The 19018-nt window shown below is 42.8% G+C and overlaps 1 protein-coding gene across 1 annotated transcript in view; it reads right to left on the bottom strand.

The window, feature by feature from the left end:
- Positions 1 to 19018, bottom strand: part of hdac9b (histone deacetylase 9b) — a 59871-nt gene that overhangs the window by 26286 nt on the left and 14567 nt on the right. Inside the window, exons 2-3 of the mRNA XM_029744018.1 lie at positions 12929 to 13164; positions 6486 to 6657 (exon numbers count right to left, since the gene is read on the bottom strand). Of these exons, the coding sequence (XP_029599878.1) occupies positions 6486 to 6657; positions 12929 to 13164 (408 nt within the window). The remainder of the gene's footprint in view (positions 1 to 6485; positions 6658 to 12928; positions 13165 to 19018) is intronic.

Below are 19018 nucleotides of genomic sequence, written 5' to 3'. Positions count from 1 at the left end.
TACAGCCTTGGCTAGTGTTTCATTAGTCATCACTAGTCACTACAGCCTTGGCTAGTGTTTCATTAGTCATCACTAGTGACAGCCTTGGCTAGTGTCTCATTAGTCATCACTAGTCACTACAGCCTTGGCTAGTGTTTCATTAGTCATCACTAGTCACTACAGCCTTGGCTAGTGTTTCATTAGTCATCACTAGTCACTACAGCCTTGGCTTGTGTTTCATTAGTCATCACTAGTCACTACAGCCTTGGCTAGTGTTTCATTAGTCATCACTAGTCACTACAGCCTTGGCTAGTGTCTCATTAGTCATCACTAGTCACAGCCTTGGCTAGTGTTTCATTAGTCATCACTAGTCACTCCAGCCTTGGCTAGTGTCTCATTAGTCATCACTAGTCACTACAGCCTTGGCTAGTGTTTCATTTGTCATCACTAGTCACTACAGCCTTGGCTAGTGTTTCATTAGCCATCACTAGTCACTACAGCCTTGGCTAGTGTTTCATTAGTCATCACTAGTCACTCCAGCCTTGGCTAATGTTTCATTAGTCATCACTAGTCACTACAGCCTTGGCTAGTGTTTCATTAGTCATCACTAGTCACTACAGCCTTGGCTAGTGTTTCATTAGTCATCACTAGTCACTACAGCCTTGGCTAGTGTTTCATTAGTCATCACTAGTCACAGCCTTGGCTAGTGTTACATTAGTCATCACTAGTCACTACAGCCTTGGCTAGTGTCTCATTAGTCATCACTAGTCACAGCCTTGGCTAGTGTTTCATTAGTCATCACTAGTCACTACAGCCTTGGCTAGTGTTTCATTAGTCATCACTAGACACTACAGCCTTGGCTAGTGTTTCATTAGTCATCACTAGTTACTACAGCATTGGCTAGTGTTTCATTAGTCATCACTAGTCACACCAGCCTTGGCTAGTGTTTCATTACTCATCACTAGTCACAGCCTTGGCTAGTGTCTTATTAGTCATCACTAGTCACTACAGCCTTGAATAGTGTCTCATTAGTCATCACTAGTCACTACAGCCTTGGCTAGTGTTTCATTAGTCATCACTAGTCACAGCCTTGGCTAGTGTTTCATTAGTCATCACTAGTCACTCCAGCCTTGGCTAGTGTCTCATTAGTCATCACTAGTCACTACAGCCTTGGCTAGTGTTTCATTAGTCATCACTAGTCACTACAGCCTTGGCTAGTGTTTCATTAGTCATCACTAGTCACTACAGCCTTGGCTAGTGTTTCATTAGTCATCACTAGTCACTCCAGCCTTGGCGAATGTTTCATTAGTCATCACTAGTCACTACAGCCTTGGCTAGTGTTTCATTAGTCATCACTAGTCACTACAGCCTTGGCTAGTGTTTCATTAGTCATCACTAGTCACTACAGCCTTGGCTAGTGTTTCATTAGTCATCACTAGTCACTACAGCCTTGGCTAGTGTTTCATTAGTCATCACTAATCACAGCCTTGGCTAGTGTTTCATTAGTCATCACTAGTCACTACAGCCTTGGCTAGTGTCTCATTAGTCATCACTAGTCACAGCCTTGGCTAGTGTTTCATTAGTCATCACTAGTCACTACAGCCTTGGCTAGTGTCTCATTAGTCATCACTAGTCACTACAGCCTTGGCTAGTGTTTCATTAGTCATCACTTGTCACAGCCTTGGCTAGTGTTTCATTAGTCATCACTAGTCACTACAGCCTTGGCTATTGTTTCATTAGTCATCACTAGTCACAGCCTTGGCTAGTGTCTCATTTGTCATCACAAGTCACTACAGCCTTGGCTAGTGTTTCATTAGTCATCACTAGTCACTACAGCCTTGGCTAGTGTTTCATTAGTCATCACTAGTCACTACAGCCTTGGCTAGTGTTTCATTAGTCATCACTAGTCACTACAGCCTTGGCTAGTGTTTCATTAGTCATCACTAGTCACTACAGCCTTGGCTAGTGTTTCATTAGTCATCACTAGTGACAGCCTTGGCTAGTGTCTCATTAGTCATCACTAGTCACTACAGCCTTGGCTAGTGTTTCATTAGTCATCACTAGTCACTACAGCCTTGGCTAGTGTTTCATTAGTCATCACTAGTCACTACAGCCTTGGCTTGTGTTTCATTAGTCATCACTAGTCACTACAGCCTTGGCTAGTGTTTCATTAGTCATCACTAGTCACTACAGCCTTGGCTAGTGTCTCATTAGTCATCACTAGTCACAGCCTTGGCTAGTGTTTCATTAGTCATCACTAGTCACTCCAGCCTTGGCTAGTGTCTCATTAGTCATCACTAGTCACTACAGCCTTGGCTAGTGTTTCATTTGTCATCACTAGTCACTACAGCCTTGGCTAGTGTTTCATTAGCCATCACTAGTCACTACAGCCTTGGCTAGTGTTTCATTAGTCATCACTAGTCACTCCAGCCTTGGCTAATGTTTCATTAGTCATCACTAGTCACTACAGCCTTGGCTAGTGTTTCATTAGTCATCACTAGTCACTACAGCCTTGGCTAGTGTTTCATTAGTCATCACTAGTCACTACAGCCTTGGCTAGTGTTTCATTAGTCATCACTAGTCACAGCCTTGGCTAGTGTTACATTAGTCATCACTAGTCACTACAGCCTTGGCTAGTGTCTCATTAGTCATCACTAGTCACAGCCTTGGCTAGTGTTTCATTAGTCATCACTAGTCACTACAGCCTTGGCTAGTGTTTCATTAGTCATCACTAGACACTACAGCCTTGGCTAGTGTTTCATTAGTCATCACTAGTTACTACAGCATTGGCTAGTGTTTCATTAGTGATCACTAGTCACACCAGCCTTGGCTAGTGTTTCATTACTCATCACTAGTCACAGCCTTGGCTAGTGTCTTATTAGTCATCACTAGTCACTACAGCCTTGAATAGTGTCTCATTAGTCATCACTAGTCACTACAGCCTTGGCTAGTGTTTCATTAGTCATCACTAGTCACAGCCTTGGCTAGTGTTTCATTAGTCATCACTAGTCACTCCAGCCTTGGCTAGTGTCTCATTAGTCATCACTAGTCACTACAGCCTTGGCTAGTGTTTCATTAGTCATCACTAGTCACTACAGCCTTGGCTAGTGTCTCATTTGTCATCACAAGTCACTACAGCCTTGGCTAGTGTTTCATTAGTCATCACTAGTCACTACAGCCTTGGCTAGTGTTTCATTAGTCATCACTTGTCACAGCCTTGGCTAGTGTTTCATTAGTCATCACTAGTCACTACAGCCTTGGCTAGTGTTTCATTAGTCATCACTAGTAACTACAGCCTTGGCTAGTGTTTCATTAGTCATCACTAGTGACAGCCTTGGCTAGTGTCTCATTAGTCATCACTAGTCACTACAGCCTTGGCTAGTGTTTCATTAGTCATCACTAGTCACTACAGCCTTGGCTAGTGTTTCATTAGTCATCACTAGTCACTACAGCCTTGGCTTGTGTTTCATTAGTCATCACTAGTCACTACAGCCTTGGCTAGTGTTTCATTAGTCATCACTAGTCACTACAGCCTTGGCTAGTGTCTCATTAGTCATCACTAGTCACAGCCTTGGCTAGTGTTTCATTAGTCATCACTAGTCACTCCAGCCTTGGCTAGTGTCTCATTAGTCATCACTAGTCACTACAGCCTTGGCTAGTGTTTCATTTGTCATCACTAGTCACTACAGCCTTGGCTAGTGTTTCATTAGCCATCACTAGTCACTACAGCCTTGGCTAGTGTTTCATTAGTCATCACTAGTCACTCCAGCCTTGGCTAATGTTTCATTAGTCATCACTAGTCACTACAGCCTTGGCTAGTGTTTCATTAGTCATCACTAGTCACTACAGCCTTGGCTAGTGTTTCATTAGTCATCACTAGTCACTACAGCCTTGGCTAGTGTTTCATTAGTCATCACTAGTCACAGCCTTGGCTAGTGTTACATTAGTCATCACTAGTCACTACAGCCTTGGCTAGTGTCTCATTAGTCATCACTAGTCACAGCCTTGGCTAGTGTTTCATTAGTCATCACTAGTCACTACAGCCTTGGCTAGTGTTTCATTAGTCATCACTAGACACTACAGCCTTGGCTAGTGTTTCATTAGTCATCACTAGTTACTACAGCATTGGCTAGTGTTTCATTAGTCATCACTAGTCACACCAGCCTTGGCTAGTGTTTCATTACTCATCACTAGTCACAGCCTTGGCTAGTGTCTTATTAGTCATCACTAGTCACTACAGCCTTGAATAGTGTCTCATTAGTCATCACTAGTCACTACAGCCTTGGCTAGTGTTTCATTAGTCATCACTAGTCACAGCCTTGGCTAGTGTTTCATTAGTCATCACTAGTCACTCCAGCCTTGGCTAGTGTTTCATTAGTCATCACTAGTCACTACAGCCTTGGCTAGTGTTTCATTAGTCATCACTAGTCACTCCAGCCTTGGCGAATGTTTCATTAGTCATCACTAGTCACTACAGCCTTGGCTAGTGTTTCATTAGTCATCACTAGTCACTACAGCCTTGGCTAGTGTTTCATTAGTCATCACTAGTCACTACAGCCTTGGCTAGTGTTTCATTAGTCATCACTAGTCACTACAGCCTTGGCTAGTGTTTCATTAGTCATCACTAATCACAGCCTTGGCTGGTGTTTCATTAGTCATCACTAGTCACTACAGCCTTGGCTAGTGTCTCATTAGTCATCACTAGTCACAGCCTTGGCTAGTGTTTCATTAGTCATCACTAGTCACTACAGCCTTGGCTAGTGTCTCATTAGTCATCACTAGTCACTACAGCCTTGGCTAGTGTTTCATTAGTCATCACTTGTCACAGCCTTGGCTAGTGTTTCATTAGTCATCACTAGTCACTACAGCCTTGGCTATTGTTTCATTAGTCATCACTAGTCACAGCCTTGGCTAGTGTCTCATTTGTCATCACAAGTCACTACAGCCTTGGCTAGTGTTTCATTAGTCATCACTAGTCACTACAGCCTTGGCTAGTGTTTCATTAGTCATCACTAGTCACTACAGCCTTGGCTAGTGTTTCATTAGTCATCACTAGTCACTACAGCCTTGGCTAGTGTTTCATTAGTCATCACTAGTCACAGCCTTGGCTAGTGTTTCATTAGTCATCACTAGTCACAGCCTTGGCTAGTGTCTCATTTGTCATCACAAGTCACTACAGCCTTGGCTAGTGTTTCATTAGTCATCACTAGTCACTACAGCCTTGGCTAGTGTTTCATTAGTCATCACTAGTCACTACAGCCTTGGTTAGTGTTTCATTAGTCATCACTAGTCACTACAGCCTTGGCTAGTGTTTCATTAGTCATCACTAGTCACAGCCTTGGCTAGTGTTTCATTAGTCATCACTAGTCACAGCCTTGGCTAGTGTTTCATTAGTCATCACTAGTCACTACAGCCTTGGCTAGTGTTTCATTAGTCATCACTAGTCACAGCCTTGGCTAGTGTCTCATTTGGCATCACAAGTCACTACAGCCTTGGCTAGTGTCTCATTAGTCATCACTAGTCACTACAGCCTTGGCTAGTGTTTCATTAGTCATCACTAGTCACTACAGCCTTGGCTAGTGTTTCATTAGTCATCACTAGACACTACAGCCTTGGCTAGTGTTTCATTAGTCATCACTAGTCACTACAGCCTTGGCTAGTGTTTCATTAGTCATCACTAGTCACTACAGCCTTGGCTAGTGTCTCATTAGTCATCACTAGTCACTACAGCCTTGGCTAGTGTTTCATTAGTCATCACTAGTCACTACAGCCTTGGCTAGTGTCTCATTAGTCATCACTAGTCACTACAGCTTTGGCTAGTGTTTCATTAGTCATCACTAGTCACTACAGCCTTGGCTAGTGTTTCATTAGTCATCAGTAGACACTACAGCCTTGGCTAGTGTTTCATTAGTCATCACTAGTCACTACAGCCTTGGCTAGTGTTTCATTAGTCATCACTAGTCACTACAGCCTTGGCTAGTGTTTCATTAGTCATCACTAGTCCCTACAGCCTTGGCTAGTGTTTCATTAGTCATCACTAGTCACTACAGCCTTGGCTAGTGTCTCATTAGTCATCACTAGTCACTACAGCCGTGGCTAGTGTTTCATTAGTCATCACTAGTCACTACAGCCTTGGCTAGTGTTTCATTAGTCATCACTAGTCACTACAGCCTTGGCTAGTGTTTCATTAGTCATCACTAGTCACTACAGCCGTGGCTAGTGCTGGAAATAAGAATGCTTGTTTCCCCATTGGTTGTTCATCTCAGTGTACAGCCTTGCACTGTTACAATCATTACCATTCTGATAAAAGAGCCACAATGACAAAAGGTGAGTTAGCTGCCTCCAAGGTTTTGGTTAGTAAACTAGCAGTTAGTTATCGGTTAATCTCGTTCATGAGCCCTCTATTTATCTATACATGCAGTATCAATTGAGTTGGGGAGGAGGTTAGTTATCAGTGATTGGGCAGAGAGTTAGCGGTGGTGAGTGGATCGGTGGCGAGCTCTTACTCTCTCTGGTGCGCTCCTTGCCCCTGAGGCTGAGACAGAGGACATGCTGCTCCCTCCGATGTCTCTCCTGCTCCTTCTCCTGCTGGCTCTGCTGCTGCTGCTGCTGCTGCTGCCTCCTCTCCTTCTCCACCAGCTCCTGCTGCTGCTTCATGGCCTGCAGCTCCTGTTGCAGCTAACACACACACACAGAGAGAGGGAGAGAGAGAGAGACAGAGGGAGATACAGAGAGAGAGAGGGGGAGAGAGAGAGAGGGAGAGAGAGACAGAGAGAGCGAGAGAGAGAGAGAGAGAGATTGAGAGAGAGAGAAAGAGAGCGAAAGAGAGAGAGAGAGAGAGAGAGAGAGAGAGAGACCCAGTCAATCAGTCAGTCAGACAGTATGGACCCCATCCATACAGTAACAAACTAAAGTGGTGAAGGTGCTGTGTAGTGTAGTCCTGGTAGAAAGGGGGACACCTGTACTGAAAATAACTAGATCATATTGAAGTATTTACAGTGCATTCGGAAAATATTCAGACCCCTTGACTTTTTCCACATTGTGTTACGTCACAGGCTTATTCTAAAATTGATTCGTTTTTTCCCCCTCATCAACCTACACACAATGACAAAGCAAAAACAGGTTTTTCAATTTTTTTGAAAATGTATTAAAAATAAAAAACGGAAATATGACATTTACATAAGTATCCAGACCCTTTACTCAGTACTTTGTTGAAGCACCTTTGGCAGCGATGGGTATGACTCTACAAATACCTATATTTTGGGAGTTTCTCTCATTCTTCTCTGCAGATCCTCTCAAGCTCTGTCAGTTTGGATGGGGAGCGTCGCTGCACAGCTATTTTCAGGTCTCTCCAGAGATGTTTCATCGGGTTCAAGTCCGGGCTCTGGTTGGGCCACTCAAGGACGTTCAAAGACTTGTCCCGAAGCCACTCCTGCGTTGTCTTGGCTGTGTACTTAGGGTCGTTGTCCTGTTGGAAGGTGAACCTTCCCCCCAGTCTGAGGTCCTGAGCGCTCTGGAGCAGGTTTTCACCTCTCTGTACTTTCCTCCGTTCATGTTTCCCTCGATCCTGACTAGTCTCCAAGTCCCTGCCACTGAAAAACATCCCCACAGCATGATGCTGTCACCACCATTCTTTACCGTAGGAATGGTGCCAGGTTTCCTCCAGACATGACTCTTGGAATTCAGGCCAAAGAGTTTAATCTTGGTTTCATCAGACCAGAGAATCTTGTTTCTCATGGTCTGGGAATCCTTAAGTTGCCTTTTGGCAAACACCAAGCGGACTGCCATGTGCCTTTTACTGAGGAGTGGCTTCCTTCTGGCCACTCTACAATAAAGGCCTGATTGGTGGAGTGCTGCAGAGATGGTTGTCCTTCTGGAACATTCTCCCATCTCCACAGAGGAACTCTGGCGCTCTGTCAGAGTGACCATCGGATTGTTGGTCACCTCCCTGACCAAGGCCCCGATTGCCCAGTTTGGCCAAGCGGCCAGCTCTAGGAAGAGTCTTGGTGGTTCCAAATAGGGCTGGGTGATATGACGATATATATTGTGCGACGATAGAAAAACGTCTATCGTTTCATATTATGCTCTATCGTTTATTTCGTTGTGTCATAAAACACACTCTTTGAAACACAAACAAACATGGAGGAGAGTGAACGTGACACAGAGCACGGAGACACAGAGCTGGTTTGGGTATGAAAAGTCTGACGGACCAGAAAACCATCCTCTGCAAAATATGCCGCAGGCCGGTCCTGACAACAGGCTCAAACACCACTAACCTATTTTACCACCTACGCAAGAATCATGTGAGACAGTACGAAGAGAGTCTACAGATGAGACTCAAAAAAGTACAGTCGAGTGCTCAAAACAAATCCCAGACTCAGACGTTGCAAGAGGCTTTTGCCCGCGGCACACCATATGGCAAAGAATCACGAAGATGGAAGGAGATAACAGCTTCCGTTACAGCTTACATCTGCAAAGACAAGGCCCCAATTTACACGGTCGAGAAACAGGGGTTTCATGAGTTGGTGATAACACTTGACCCAAGGTACCAAATGCAAATTGATATGTGACACGTATTAACGCCAAAATAACATGCAAAACAGGCAAGCCCCCCAAAATATATTCACTGCTCAAAAAAATAAAGGGAACACTTAAACAACACAATGTAACTCCAAGTCAATCACACTTCTGTGAAATCAAACTGTCCACTTAGGAAGCAACACTGATTGACAATACATTTCACATGCTGTTGTGCAAATGGAATGGACAACAGGTGGAAATTATAGGCAATTAGCAAGACACCCCCCAATAAAGGAGTGGTTCTGCAGGTGGTGACCACAGACCACTTCTCAGTTCCTATGCTTCCTGGCTGATGTTTTGGTCACTTTTGAATGCTGGCGGTGCTTTCACTCTAGTGGTAGCATGAGACGGAGTCTACAACCCACACAAGTGGCTCAGGTAGTGCAGCTCATCCAGGATGGCACATCAATGTGAGCTGTGGCAAGAAGGTTTGCTGTGTCTGTCAGCGTAGTGTCCAGAGCATGGAGGCGCTACCAAGAGACAGGCTGGTACATCAGGAGACATGGAGGAGGCCGTAGGAGGGCAACAACCCAGCAGCAGGACCGCTACCTCCGCCTTTGTGCAAGGAGGAGCAGGAGGAGCACTGCCAGAGCCCTGCAAAATGACCTCCAGCAGGCCACAAATGTGCATGTGTCTGCTCAAACGGATAGAAACAGACTCCATGAGGGTGGTATGAGTGCCCGATGTCCACAGGTGGGGGTTGTCCTTACAGCCCAACACCGTGCAGGACGTTTGGCATTTGCCAGAGAACACCAAGATTGGAAAATTTGCCACTGGCGCCCTGTGCTCTTCACAGATGAAAGCAGGTTCACACTGAGTCTGGAGACGCCATGGAGAACGTTCTGCTGCCTGCAACATCCTCCAGCATGACCGGTTTGGCGGTGGGTCAGTCATGGTGTGGGGTGGCATTTCTTTGGGGGGGCCGCACAGCCCTCCATGTGCTCGCCAGAGGTAGCCTGACTGCCATTAGGTACCGAGATGAGATCCTCAGACCCCTTGTGAGACCATATGCTGGTGCGGTTGGCCCTGGGTTCCTCCTAATGCAAGACAATGCTAGACCTCATGTGGCTGGAGTGTGTCAGCAGTTCCTGCAAGAGGAAGGCATTGATGCTATGGACTGGCCCGCCCGTTCCCCAGACCTGAATCCAATTGAGCACATCTGGGACATCATGTCTCGCTCCATCCACCAACGCCACGTTGCACCACAGACTGTCCAGGAGTTGGCGGATGCTTTAGTACAGGTCTGGGAGGAGATCCCTCAGGAGACCATCCGCCACCTCATCAGGAGCAGGCCCAGGCATTGTAGGGAGATCATACAGGCACGTGGAGGCCACACACACTACTGAGACTCATTTTGACTTGTTTTAAGGACATTTCATCAAAGTTGGATCAGCCTGTAGTGTGGTTTTCCACTTTAATTTTGAGTGTGACTCCAAATCTAGACCTCCGTGGGTTGATAAATTGGATTTCCATTGATTATTTTTGTGTGATTTTGTTGTCAGCACATTCAACTATGTAAAGAAAAAAGTATTTAATAAGATTATTTCATTCATTCAGATCTAGGATGTGTTATTTTAGTGTTCCCTTTATTTTTTTGAGCAGTGTATATATATATATATATATATATATATATATTTTAGGCCTATATTTATTTTGTTTGCAACTATAGTTGAGGTGTTTTCTATTTACCTTTTTATATTTTATACATTAATATTTTAGATTTGTTACATGCTTCATTTAAAATTTGCACAAAGGTTATAAATAAAAGGAGAAATAATCAAATATGAGTAAGTACCTTAATTTGTTGAGTTTAATTCAAAATGTAATAAGAAATAGGCCTTTACATGTGGTCATTTTATATAAACTATTTATTCATTGAATTTACAGAAAATGTGCTATATCGTGATATGTATCGTAATCGAGATATGAAATGACCTATATCGGGATATGAGATTTTGGCCATATCGCCCAGCCCTAGTTCCAAACTTCTTCCATTTAATTCCATTTAAGAATGATGGAGGTCACTGTGTTCTTGTGGACCTTCAATGCTGCAGACATTCTTTGGTACCCTGCTCCAGATCTGTGCCTCGACACAATCCTGTCTCGGAGCTCTACGGACAATTCCTTCGACCCCGTGGCTTGGTTTTTGATCTGACATACACTGTCAACTGTGGGACCTTATATATACAGGTGTGTGCCTTTCCAAATCATGTCCAATCAATTGAAATTACCACAGATGAACTCCAATTAAGTTGTAGAAACACCTCAAGGATGATCAATGGAAACAGGATGCACCCAAGCTCAATTTCGAGTCTCATAGCAAAAGGTCTGAATACTTATGTAAATAAGGTAATAACCTGTTTTAGCTTTGTCATTATGGGGTATTGTGTGTAGATTGATGATAATTAATTTAATCAATTTTAGAATAAGGCTGTAAAGTAAGAAAATGTGGAAAAAGGGAAGGGGTCTAAATACTTTCCGAATGCACTGTATCTTGAAGCATTGTTTCCAGTGAGCATCGGTGACTGTTTTTCTCCTAGCATAGCCTATACTCTAGCAACCTTGCATCAAAGATATAGTACTACTTTCACACACAAGAATTATGAACTACTATATATTCACTATTACTATACTATACTATTACTATACTATACAATGCTACTATTACTATACTATACTATAATATATTATTGCTATTACTATAATATTACTATACTATATTACTTTTGAACATCTAGGCCATGTGCTGTTATAATCTCCACCCGGCACAGCCAGAAGAGGACTGGCCACCCCTCATAGCCTGGTTCCTCTCTAGGTTTCTTCCTAGGTTTTGGCCTTTCTAGGGAGTTTTTCCTAGCCACCGTGCTTCTACACCTGCATTGCTTGCTGTTTGGGGTTTTAGGCTGGGTTTCTGTACAGCACTTTGTGATATCAGCTGATGTAAGAAGGGCTATATAAATAAATTTGATTTTGATTTGATACTATTACTGTACTATTACTATACTATTATAGTACTATAGTATACTATTACTACACTATATTATTACTATGCTATACTATGCTAATATTACTATACTAGCGCTGTACCATCACTGTACTACTACTATACAATTACCATACTATTACTATACTATTTCTATACTATGCTATTACTATGCCATACTATATTATTACTGTACTATTACAATAATATTACAGTACTGTACTATTACAGTAATATTACTATGCTATCCTACTATTACTATACTATGCTATATTATTACTATACTATTACTTTACTATGCTATATTATTCCTATACTATACTATTTATATACTATATTATACAATATTATTGCTATTACTATACTATACCATTACTATACCATGCTAATATTACTATTACTATACTACTTCTACAATATTGCTATGCTATACCATTGCTATACTATCACTATTGCAATACTATTACTATACTACTGTATACTACTACTGTACTATACTATTACTATCACCATAATATTACTATACAATACTATTACTATACTATTACTATACTATTTCTATACTATTACTATGCTATGCTAATATTGCTATACGATTACTATCCTATTACCATACTAGTACTATACTCTTTATATTCTATTACTATACTATGCCAATGTCACTATACTGTATTCTAAACTATTACTATACTATGCTAATATTACTATACCATCACTATACTATTACTATATTATGCTAATATTACTATAGTACTACTATACAATGCTAAAATTGCTATACTATTACTATACTATTTCTATACTATTACTACACTGTTGCTATACTATTACTATACTATACTAATTCTATACCATTACTATAATATTACTATACTATTACTATACTATACTATCCTACTATCACTATACTATACTCTATTATTACTATAATATCACTGTATTAGACTATATTTTTACTATACTATTTCTATACTATACCATTACTATACTATGTTATTACTATACTATTCTAATGTTACTATACTCTGACTATGCTATACTACTGTTTGTAAACTATTGTTCTGTTTAACTGTGAGGGATTCCGACTTTGATTTGCTCCTGATGCTAGGCCTGGTGCTGGTGTGTCAGTTTCTATTCTATACTATATTATACTATACTATACTACTGTTGCTATACTATGCTATGCTATGCTATGGTATACTATTCTATACTACTGTTGTTGTACTATACTATACTATGCTATGCTACACTATACTATACTGTACTCTATTATACTACTGTCGCTGTACTATACTGCGGTTGCTATACTATACTATGCTGTGCTATACTATACTATGCTATACTACTGTTACTATACTATACTGTAGTTGATGTTGTAGTCCTGACCTTGAGGTGCTCCTGGAGCTGGGCCTGGTGCTGGCGGGTCAGATTCTCATGCTGCTTCTGGAACTCGCTGATCAGCAGCTGTTTCTGGACCTGCTGCTGTTTCTGGATGAGGAGCAGCTCCTGCTGCAACTGACGCTCCCACATTCCCGGGTCCGAGCCAGGCCCCAGCATCCTCAGGTCTGTACGCAGGTCCAACGGAGACACGGGGTCCAAAAGTACCTCTGGCTTAATGTCCACTGGGAGAGGGAGGGAGGGAGAATATGAACTATGAGCACAATATTTTCCTATATTATATTCATATTCATAAACATACCTACATTAGTCTTAGTGAGTTACCACTCTGAGTTACTTAACAGTCCCGTAGCAGAGAACAAACTGTACTTTGCATTACATGAGTGCCTATAGAAAGTGCATGGTGTTTTCAGCAGAGGAAAGAGGAGAAGCTTTCGAAGGGAAAGACAGCTTATGGGCACAGCACCAAAAGAAAAAAGAGAGAGAGACAGGAACCAAAGACAGGAACTTCTCTTTGCCTCTGCTCCTCCCTGCCGCTCCTCCTCCCTACCTCTCTGTCTCTCCTCCTCCCTGCCGCTCTGCCTCCCCTCCTCCCTGCCTCTGTCTCTCCTCCTCCCTGCCTTTCCTCTTCTCCTCCTCCCTACCTCTCTCTCTCCTCCCTGCCGCTCTGCCTCCCCTCCTCCCTGCCTCTGCCTCCCCTCCTCCCTACCTCTCTCTCTTCTCCTCCCTGCGTCTCCTCTTCTCGTGTCATCCTCAAAAAGCCACAATTATATTACAGTTTCTATAAACAAACAGCAGATCACTTCCTGACACAAAGCCTTCAAGTCTTCAGGGAGCCCACTTAGGGCAACAGCACAGAGACTCAATGGACCCTTGGCACGACATGTCTCAGTAGTTATTTCAATATTTACATACAAATCCTGTCTGTTCACGGCTCCATAAATAAATAAATAAACCATCCGTTTAGGGGATGTGCTCCCTCTTGACTCCCTCCACTCTGCATCATCAACCAGAACACATCATTGGTTTCCAATTTAATGTTTTCATTATTAACAAAATAAAAATAAAAATGTTTGTGAGTTTGGACTCTGTGTTTGTTTGTTCTTGTTTTGGTGTTCCCCTCACTCTCTCTCTCTCTCTCTCTCTCTCTCTACTCAATTTAATTTCAAATTAAGGCTTTCTTGGCATGGGAAAACATATGTTAACATTGCCAAAGCAAGTGAATTAGATAATAAACAAAATTGAAATAAACAATAAAAATGAATGTCATATTATGTGCAAATAATTAAAGTACAAAAGGGACAATAAATAAGCATAAATATGGGTTGTATTTACATGTGTGTTTGTTCTTCGCTGGTTCCCTTTTCTTGTGGCAACAGGTCACAAATCTTGCTGCTGTGATTGCACACTGTGTTATTTCACCCAATAAACATGGGAGTTTATCAAAACTAGGTTTGTTTTCAAATTCTTTGTGTATCTGTGTAATCTGAGGGAAATATGTCTCTAATATGGTCATACATTTGGCATTAGGTTAAGAAGTGCAGCTCAGTTTCCAGACTCATTTTATGGGCAGTGTGCACATAGCCTGTCTTCTCTTGAGAGTCAGGACTGCCTTTGGCAGCCTTTCTCAATAGCAAGGCTATGCTCACCGAGTCTGTACAAAGTCAAAGATTTCCTTAAGTTTGGGTCAGTCACAGTGGTCAAGTATTCTGCCACTGTGTGCTCTCTGTTTAGGGCCAAATAGCATTCTAGTTTGCTCAGTTTTTTTGTGAATTCTTTCCAATGTGTCAAGTAATTATCTTTTTGTTTTCTCATTATTTGGTTGGGTCTAATTGTGTTGCTGTCCTGGGGCTCTGTGGGGTCTGTTTGAGTTTAGGGGACTCTTCTCCAGGTTCATCTCTCTGTAGGTGATGGCTTTGTTATGGAAGGTTTGGGAATCGCTTCCTTTTAGGTGGTTGTAGAATTTAACAGCTCTTTTCAGGATTTTGATAATTAGCGGGTATTGGCCTAATTCTGCTCTGCATACATTATTTGGTGTTTTTACGTTGTACACAAAATATATTTTTGCAGAATTCTGCATGGAGAGTCTCAATGGAGAGTCTCAATTTGGTGTTTGGCCCATTTTGTGAATTCTTGGTTGGTGAGCGAACCCCAGACCTCACAAACATAAAGGGCAATGGGTTCTATAACTGATTTTTTGCCAGATCCTAATTGGTATGTCAAATTTTTTTCTCTCTGCCCCAGAGGAGAGGATGGTTAAACCCAGGTTACTGTATCACTGTATCTCTCCTCCTGTCATTTACACCATAGAGGACAAGGCTAGTCCATCTCTCTGCCCCAGAGGAGAGGATGGTTAAACCCAGGTTACTGTATCACTGTATCTCTCCTCCTCTCATTTACACCATAGAGGACAAGGCTAGTCCATCTCTCTGCCCCAGAGGAGATGATGGTTAAACCCAGGTTACTGTATCACTGTATCTCTCCTCCTGTCATTTACACCATAGAGGACAAGGCTAGTCCATCTCTCTGCCCCAGAGGAGAGGATGGTTAAACCCAGGTTACTGTATCACTGTATCTCTCCTCCTCTCATTTACACCATAGAGGACAAGGCTAGTCCATCTCTCTGCCCCAGAGGAGAGGATGGTTAAACTCAGGTTACTGTATCACTGTATCTCTCCTCCTGTCATTTACACCATAGAGGACAAGGCTAGTCCATCTCTCTGCCCCAGAGGAGATGATGGTTAAACCCAGGTTACTGTATCACTGTATCATTTGACATTTTAGTCATTTAGCAGACACTCTTATCCAGAGCGACTTACAGTAGTGAATGCATACATTTCATTTCATGCATTTAAAAAAAAAACATTTTTGTACTGGCCCCCCGTGGGAATCGAACCCACAACCCTGGCGTTGCACACACCATGCTGGCGTTGCAAACACCATGCTCTACCAACTGAGCTGCATTTACACCATAGAGGACAAGGCTAGTCCATCTCTCTGCCCCAGAGGAGAGGATGGTTAAACCCAGGTTACTGTATCACTGTATCTCTCCTCCTGTCATTTACACCATAGAGGACAAGGCTAGTCCATCTCTCTGCCCCAGAGGAGATGATGGTTAAACTCAGGTTACTGTATCACTGTATCTCTCCTCCTGTCATTGGAGGTTATGGAGAACAGCAAGCCTTTTGTTTTAAAGCAACCCATGTCTCATAATACCAGATAGTAACTACTGTTCTCTGGTGACAGGACATTTTGTTCACTGCTACGTTTTGCTTTTTTCCAACTCTTGGAGAATATTCTAGTTCTATTCTTGTCATGGCATCAGTCACATTGTGAGAAGAGTACACACTGTACAGGCCTTATACATGTCTCTTCCATTTTTAGCCTGAAAGAAAATATTCAAACCTACTTAAAATGCCAAAGGCTGAGGGGAGATTTATCGGGTGCATTCACTGCCATAATCTTCTCAAGGGTCACATTTAGGAGAACAAATACATGCAGTGTTTCAGGCAGCACCTGTTGTGAGAATCCTGACAGTGTTCACTGTACCTGTTCACACTATGGGAATCGGTGGCCACTAGAAGGGTGCATCCCAAATGACACCCTATTCCCCATATAGGGTTTTGGTCACTATATATGGAATAGGGTGCCATTTGGGACGCACACTAAGCGTTCCTCACTCGTGCTGCACATGTAAAACCCATAAAATGTCAAACCCAAGTTGGCCAGAGTTGAGCCCTACCAGAACAAGTCTCCATTAGCCCAGTTGTCCATTAACAACATGCCTTCCCTGTTATAGTGTTCACTGATAATGTGAAACATATTGTCTTTCCTCCGCTTGGTGGTGGCGGTGCAACCAGCTCTTCATTACACCATCCGACCAACCCCTCTGTGTGGTGCAGCGGGCGGGCGGGCGGGTCGTTATAAATTATTATAAATAGAAACATTAAAGCAAGTGCCGCAATCCTGGGCTCTGACAACCCCACACCCTTTCCACCACCACTACCACCCTAACTGGCTGCCATGGTAACGTTTGCAGGCGGTGGCAGACGACATAATAATGTCCCTCCTTCCTGCAGAACAGATATTGAGTCTTGCTGCGTGTTGTCTCCTTGTCTCATCCTTCCTATCCTAGCTACAGTTGCTGTGTGACACTGGGGCTGGGGTAGGTAGGCTACCATCATCCTATTTAGACTGTTATCACTATGTAAGCCTAGAGTTGATACATTGGGAGAAAAAAATAAAAAATACGTACACACATCATGCCACAAACACATATCTGAACAAAATGAAATAACAATGATTGCATTGTAACCTGTACCTTGTCTTGAGAAAGGCTATATGAATGGAATCAAAGATACAATCACCATATTTCCTTATCCTCCCAGTCTGTGTTTTGTTTACTTGATAGTAGGGGTTTTCTCATTTCTTTGTCACATTCAGAGAGTGAAGAGAGCAAAGGGGACTCCCCCAAGGCTGTACTTCATCTCTCTCCCTCCCTCCCTCCCTCCCTCCCTCCCTCCCTCCCTCCCTCCCTCCCTCCCTCCCTCCCTCCCTCCCTCCCTCCCTCCCTCACTCTCTCTCTCTCTCTCTCTCTCTCACCCTCCCTCCCTCCCTCACTCCCTCTACCTCTCTCTCTCTCTTCTAAAAACAGCTCATTTTAAATGACAGAGGAACTCCTGTCAAAGAGCAGCCCAGCACCTGTAGCACACAGCCTTCCTCTAGTGACAGGGAATATTAATCTTAGTGGTAAGTACTTGACAAAATACTATTTTGTAGCAGCACCGGAGGTGTTCCAGGCGCAGCGGTGAACCTGTGAACCGATGAAAGGGCTGCGTACGGCAGTGAGTCAGACAGATAGAAAGGGCCCTGGCGGTACGGTGCTGCTGCTTCTCTAATGGTATTAAATATAGCCTGAAAAACACCTGCTGGCTGGCTGAGGGAGAACCCAGCACTGTGATGTCTTATTCATTTAATATTTCATTCCCTACCCTCACTGTGACGGGTATTAATAAGACGCTCCACTTTGATCTGGAGGATCCAGCTGAGGCTCCATCAGAATCATACAGCACAGCTCTGTGAATCCATCAGAATCATACAGCACAGCTCTGTGACTCCATCAGAATCATACAGCACTGCTCTGTGACTCCATCAGAATCATACAGCACAGCTCTGTGACTCCATCAGAATCATACAGCACAGCTCTGTGACTCCATCAGAAGCATACAGCACAGCTCTGTGACTCCATCAGAATCATACAGCACAGCTCTGTTGTTCCAGCAGAATCATACAGCACAGCGATGTGACTCCTCCCCTTACAGAAAAAACATACGATTTCACATGAAAGGAAATGTTTATCACATGTTGCTTTACATGTTTTCACATATTATCACATTAACTTCACATAAGATCACAAGTGATCACATGAAAACATATGTTTTTGGAACACTTCACATGCGTTCACAAGTGAAATTCGTGTGTTTTTTCGTAAGGGTCCAAGCTCTAAGAGGTGAGGAAAAAGGACACCTTTGACCTTATCCCCTATTTATGCACTACTTTTGACCAGAGCCATATCGACCCTGTTCAAAAGTAGGGCACTATACATACTTGAAGTTGAAGTCGGAAGTTTACATACACTTAGGTTGGAGTCATTAAAACTCGTTTTTCAACCACTCCACAAATTTCTTGTTAAAACCTGTTGGGGCTAGGGGGCAGTATTTGCATGGCCGGATAAAAAACGTACCCGATTTAAACTGGTTACTACTCTTGCCCAGAAATGAGAATATGCATATAATTAGTAGATTTGGATAGAAAACACTCTAAAGTTTCTAAAACTGTTTGAATGGTGTCTGTGAGTATAACAGAACTCATATGGCAGGCCAAAACCTGAGAAGATTCCATACAGGAAGTGCCCTGTCTGACAATTTGTTGTCCTTCTGTTGCATCTCTATCGAAAATACAGCATCTGTGCTGTAACGTGACATTTTCTAAGGCTTCTATTGGCTCTCTAAAGCCACCAGAAAGTGAAATGGGGTGTCTGCTGTCTCTGGGCAAAGAACAGCAGCAGAGTTTGTGAGT

The sequence above is a fragment of the Salmo trutta genome, unplaced genomic scaffold (assembly GCF_901001165.1).
Source record: "Salmo trutta unplaced genomic scaffold, fSalTru1.1, whole genome shotgun sequence".
Taxonomy (NCBI): domain Eukaryota; kingdom Metazoa; phylum Chordata; class Actinopteri; order Salmoniformes; family Salmonidae; genus Salmo; species Salmo trutta.
Note: the sequence above shows the minus strand (reverse complement) of the source record. Positions and strands in the feature narration are given on the sequence as shown.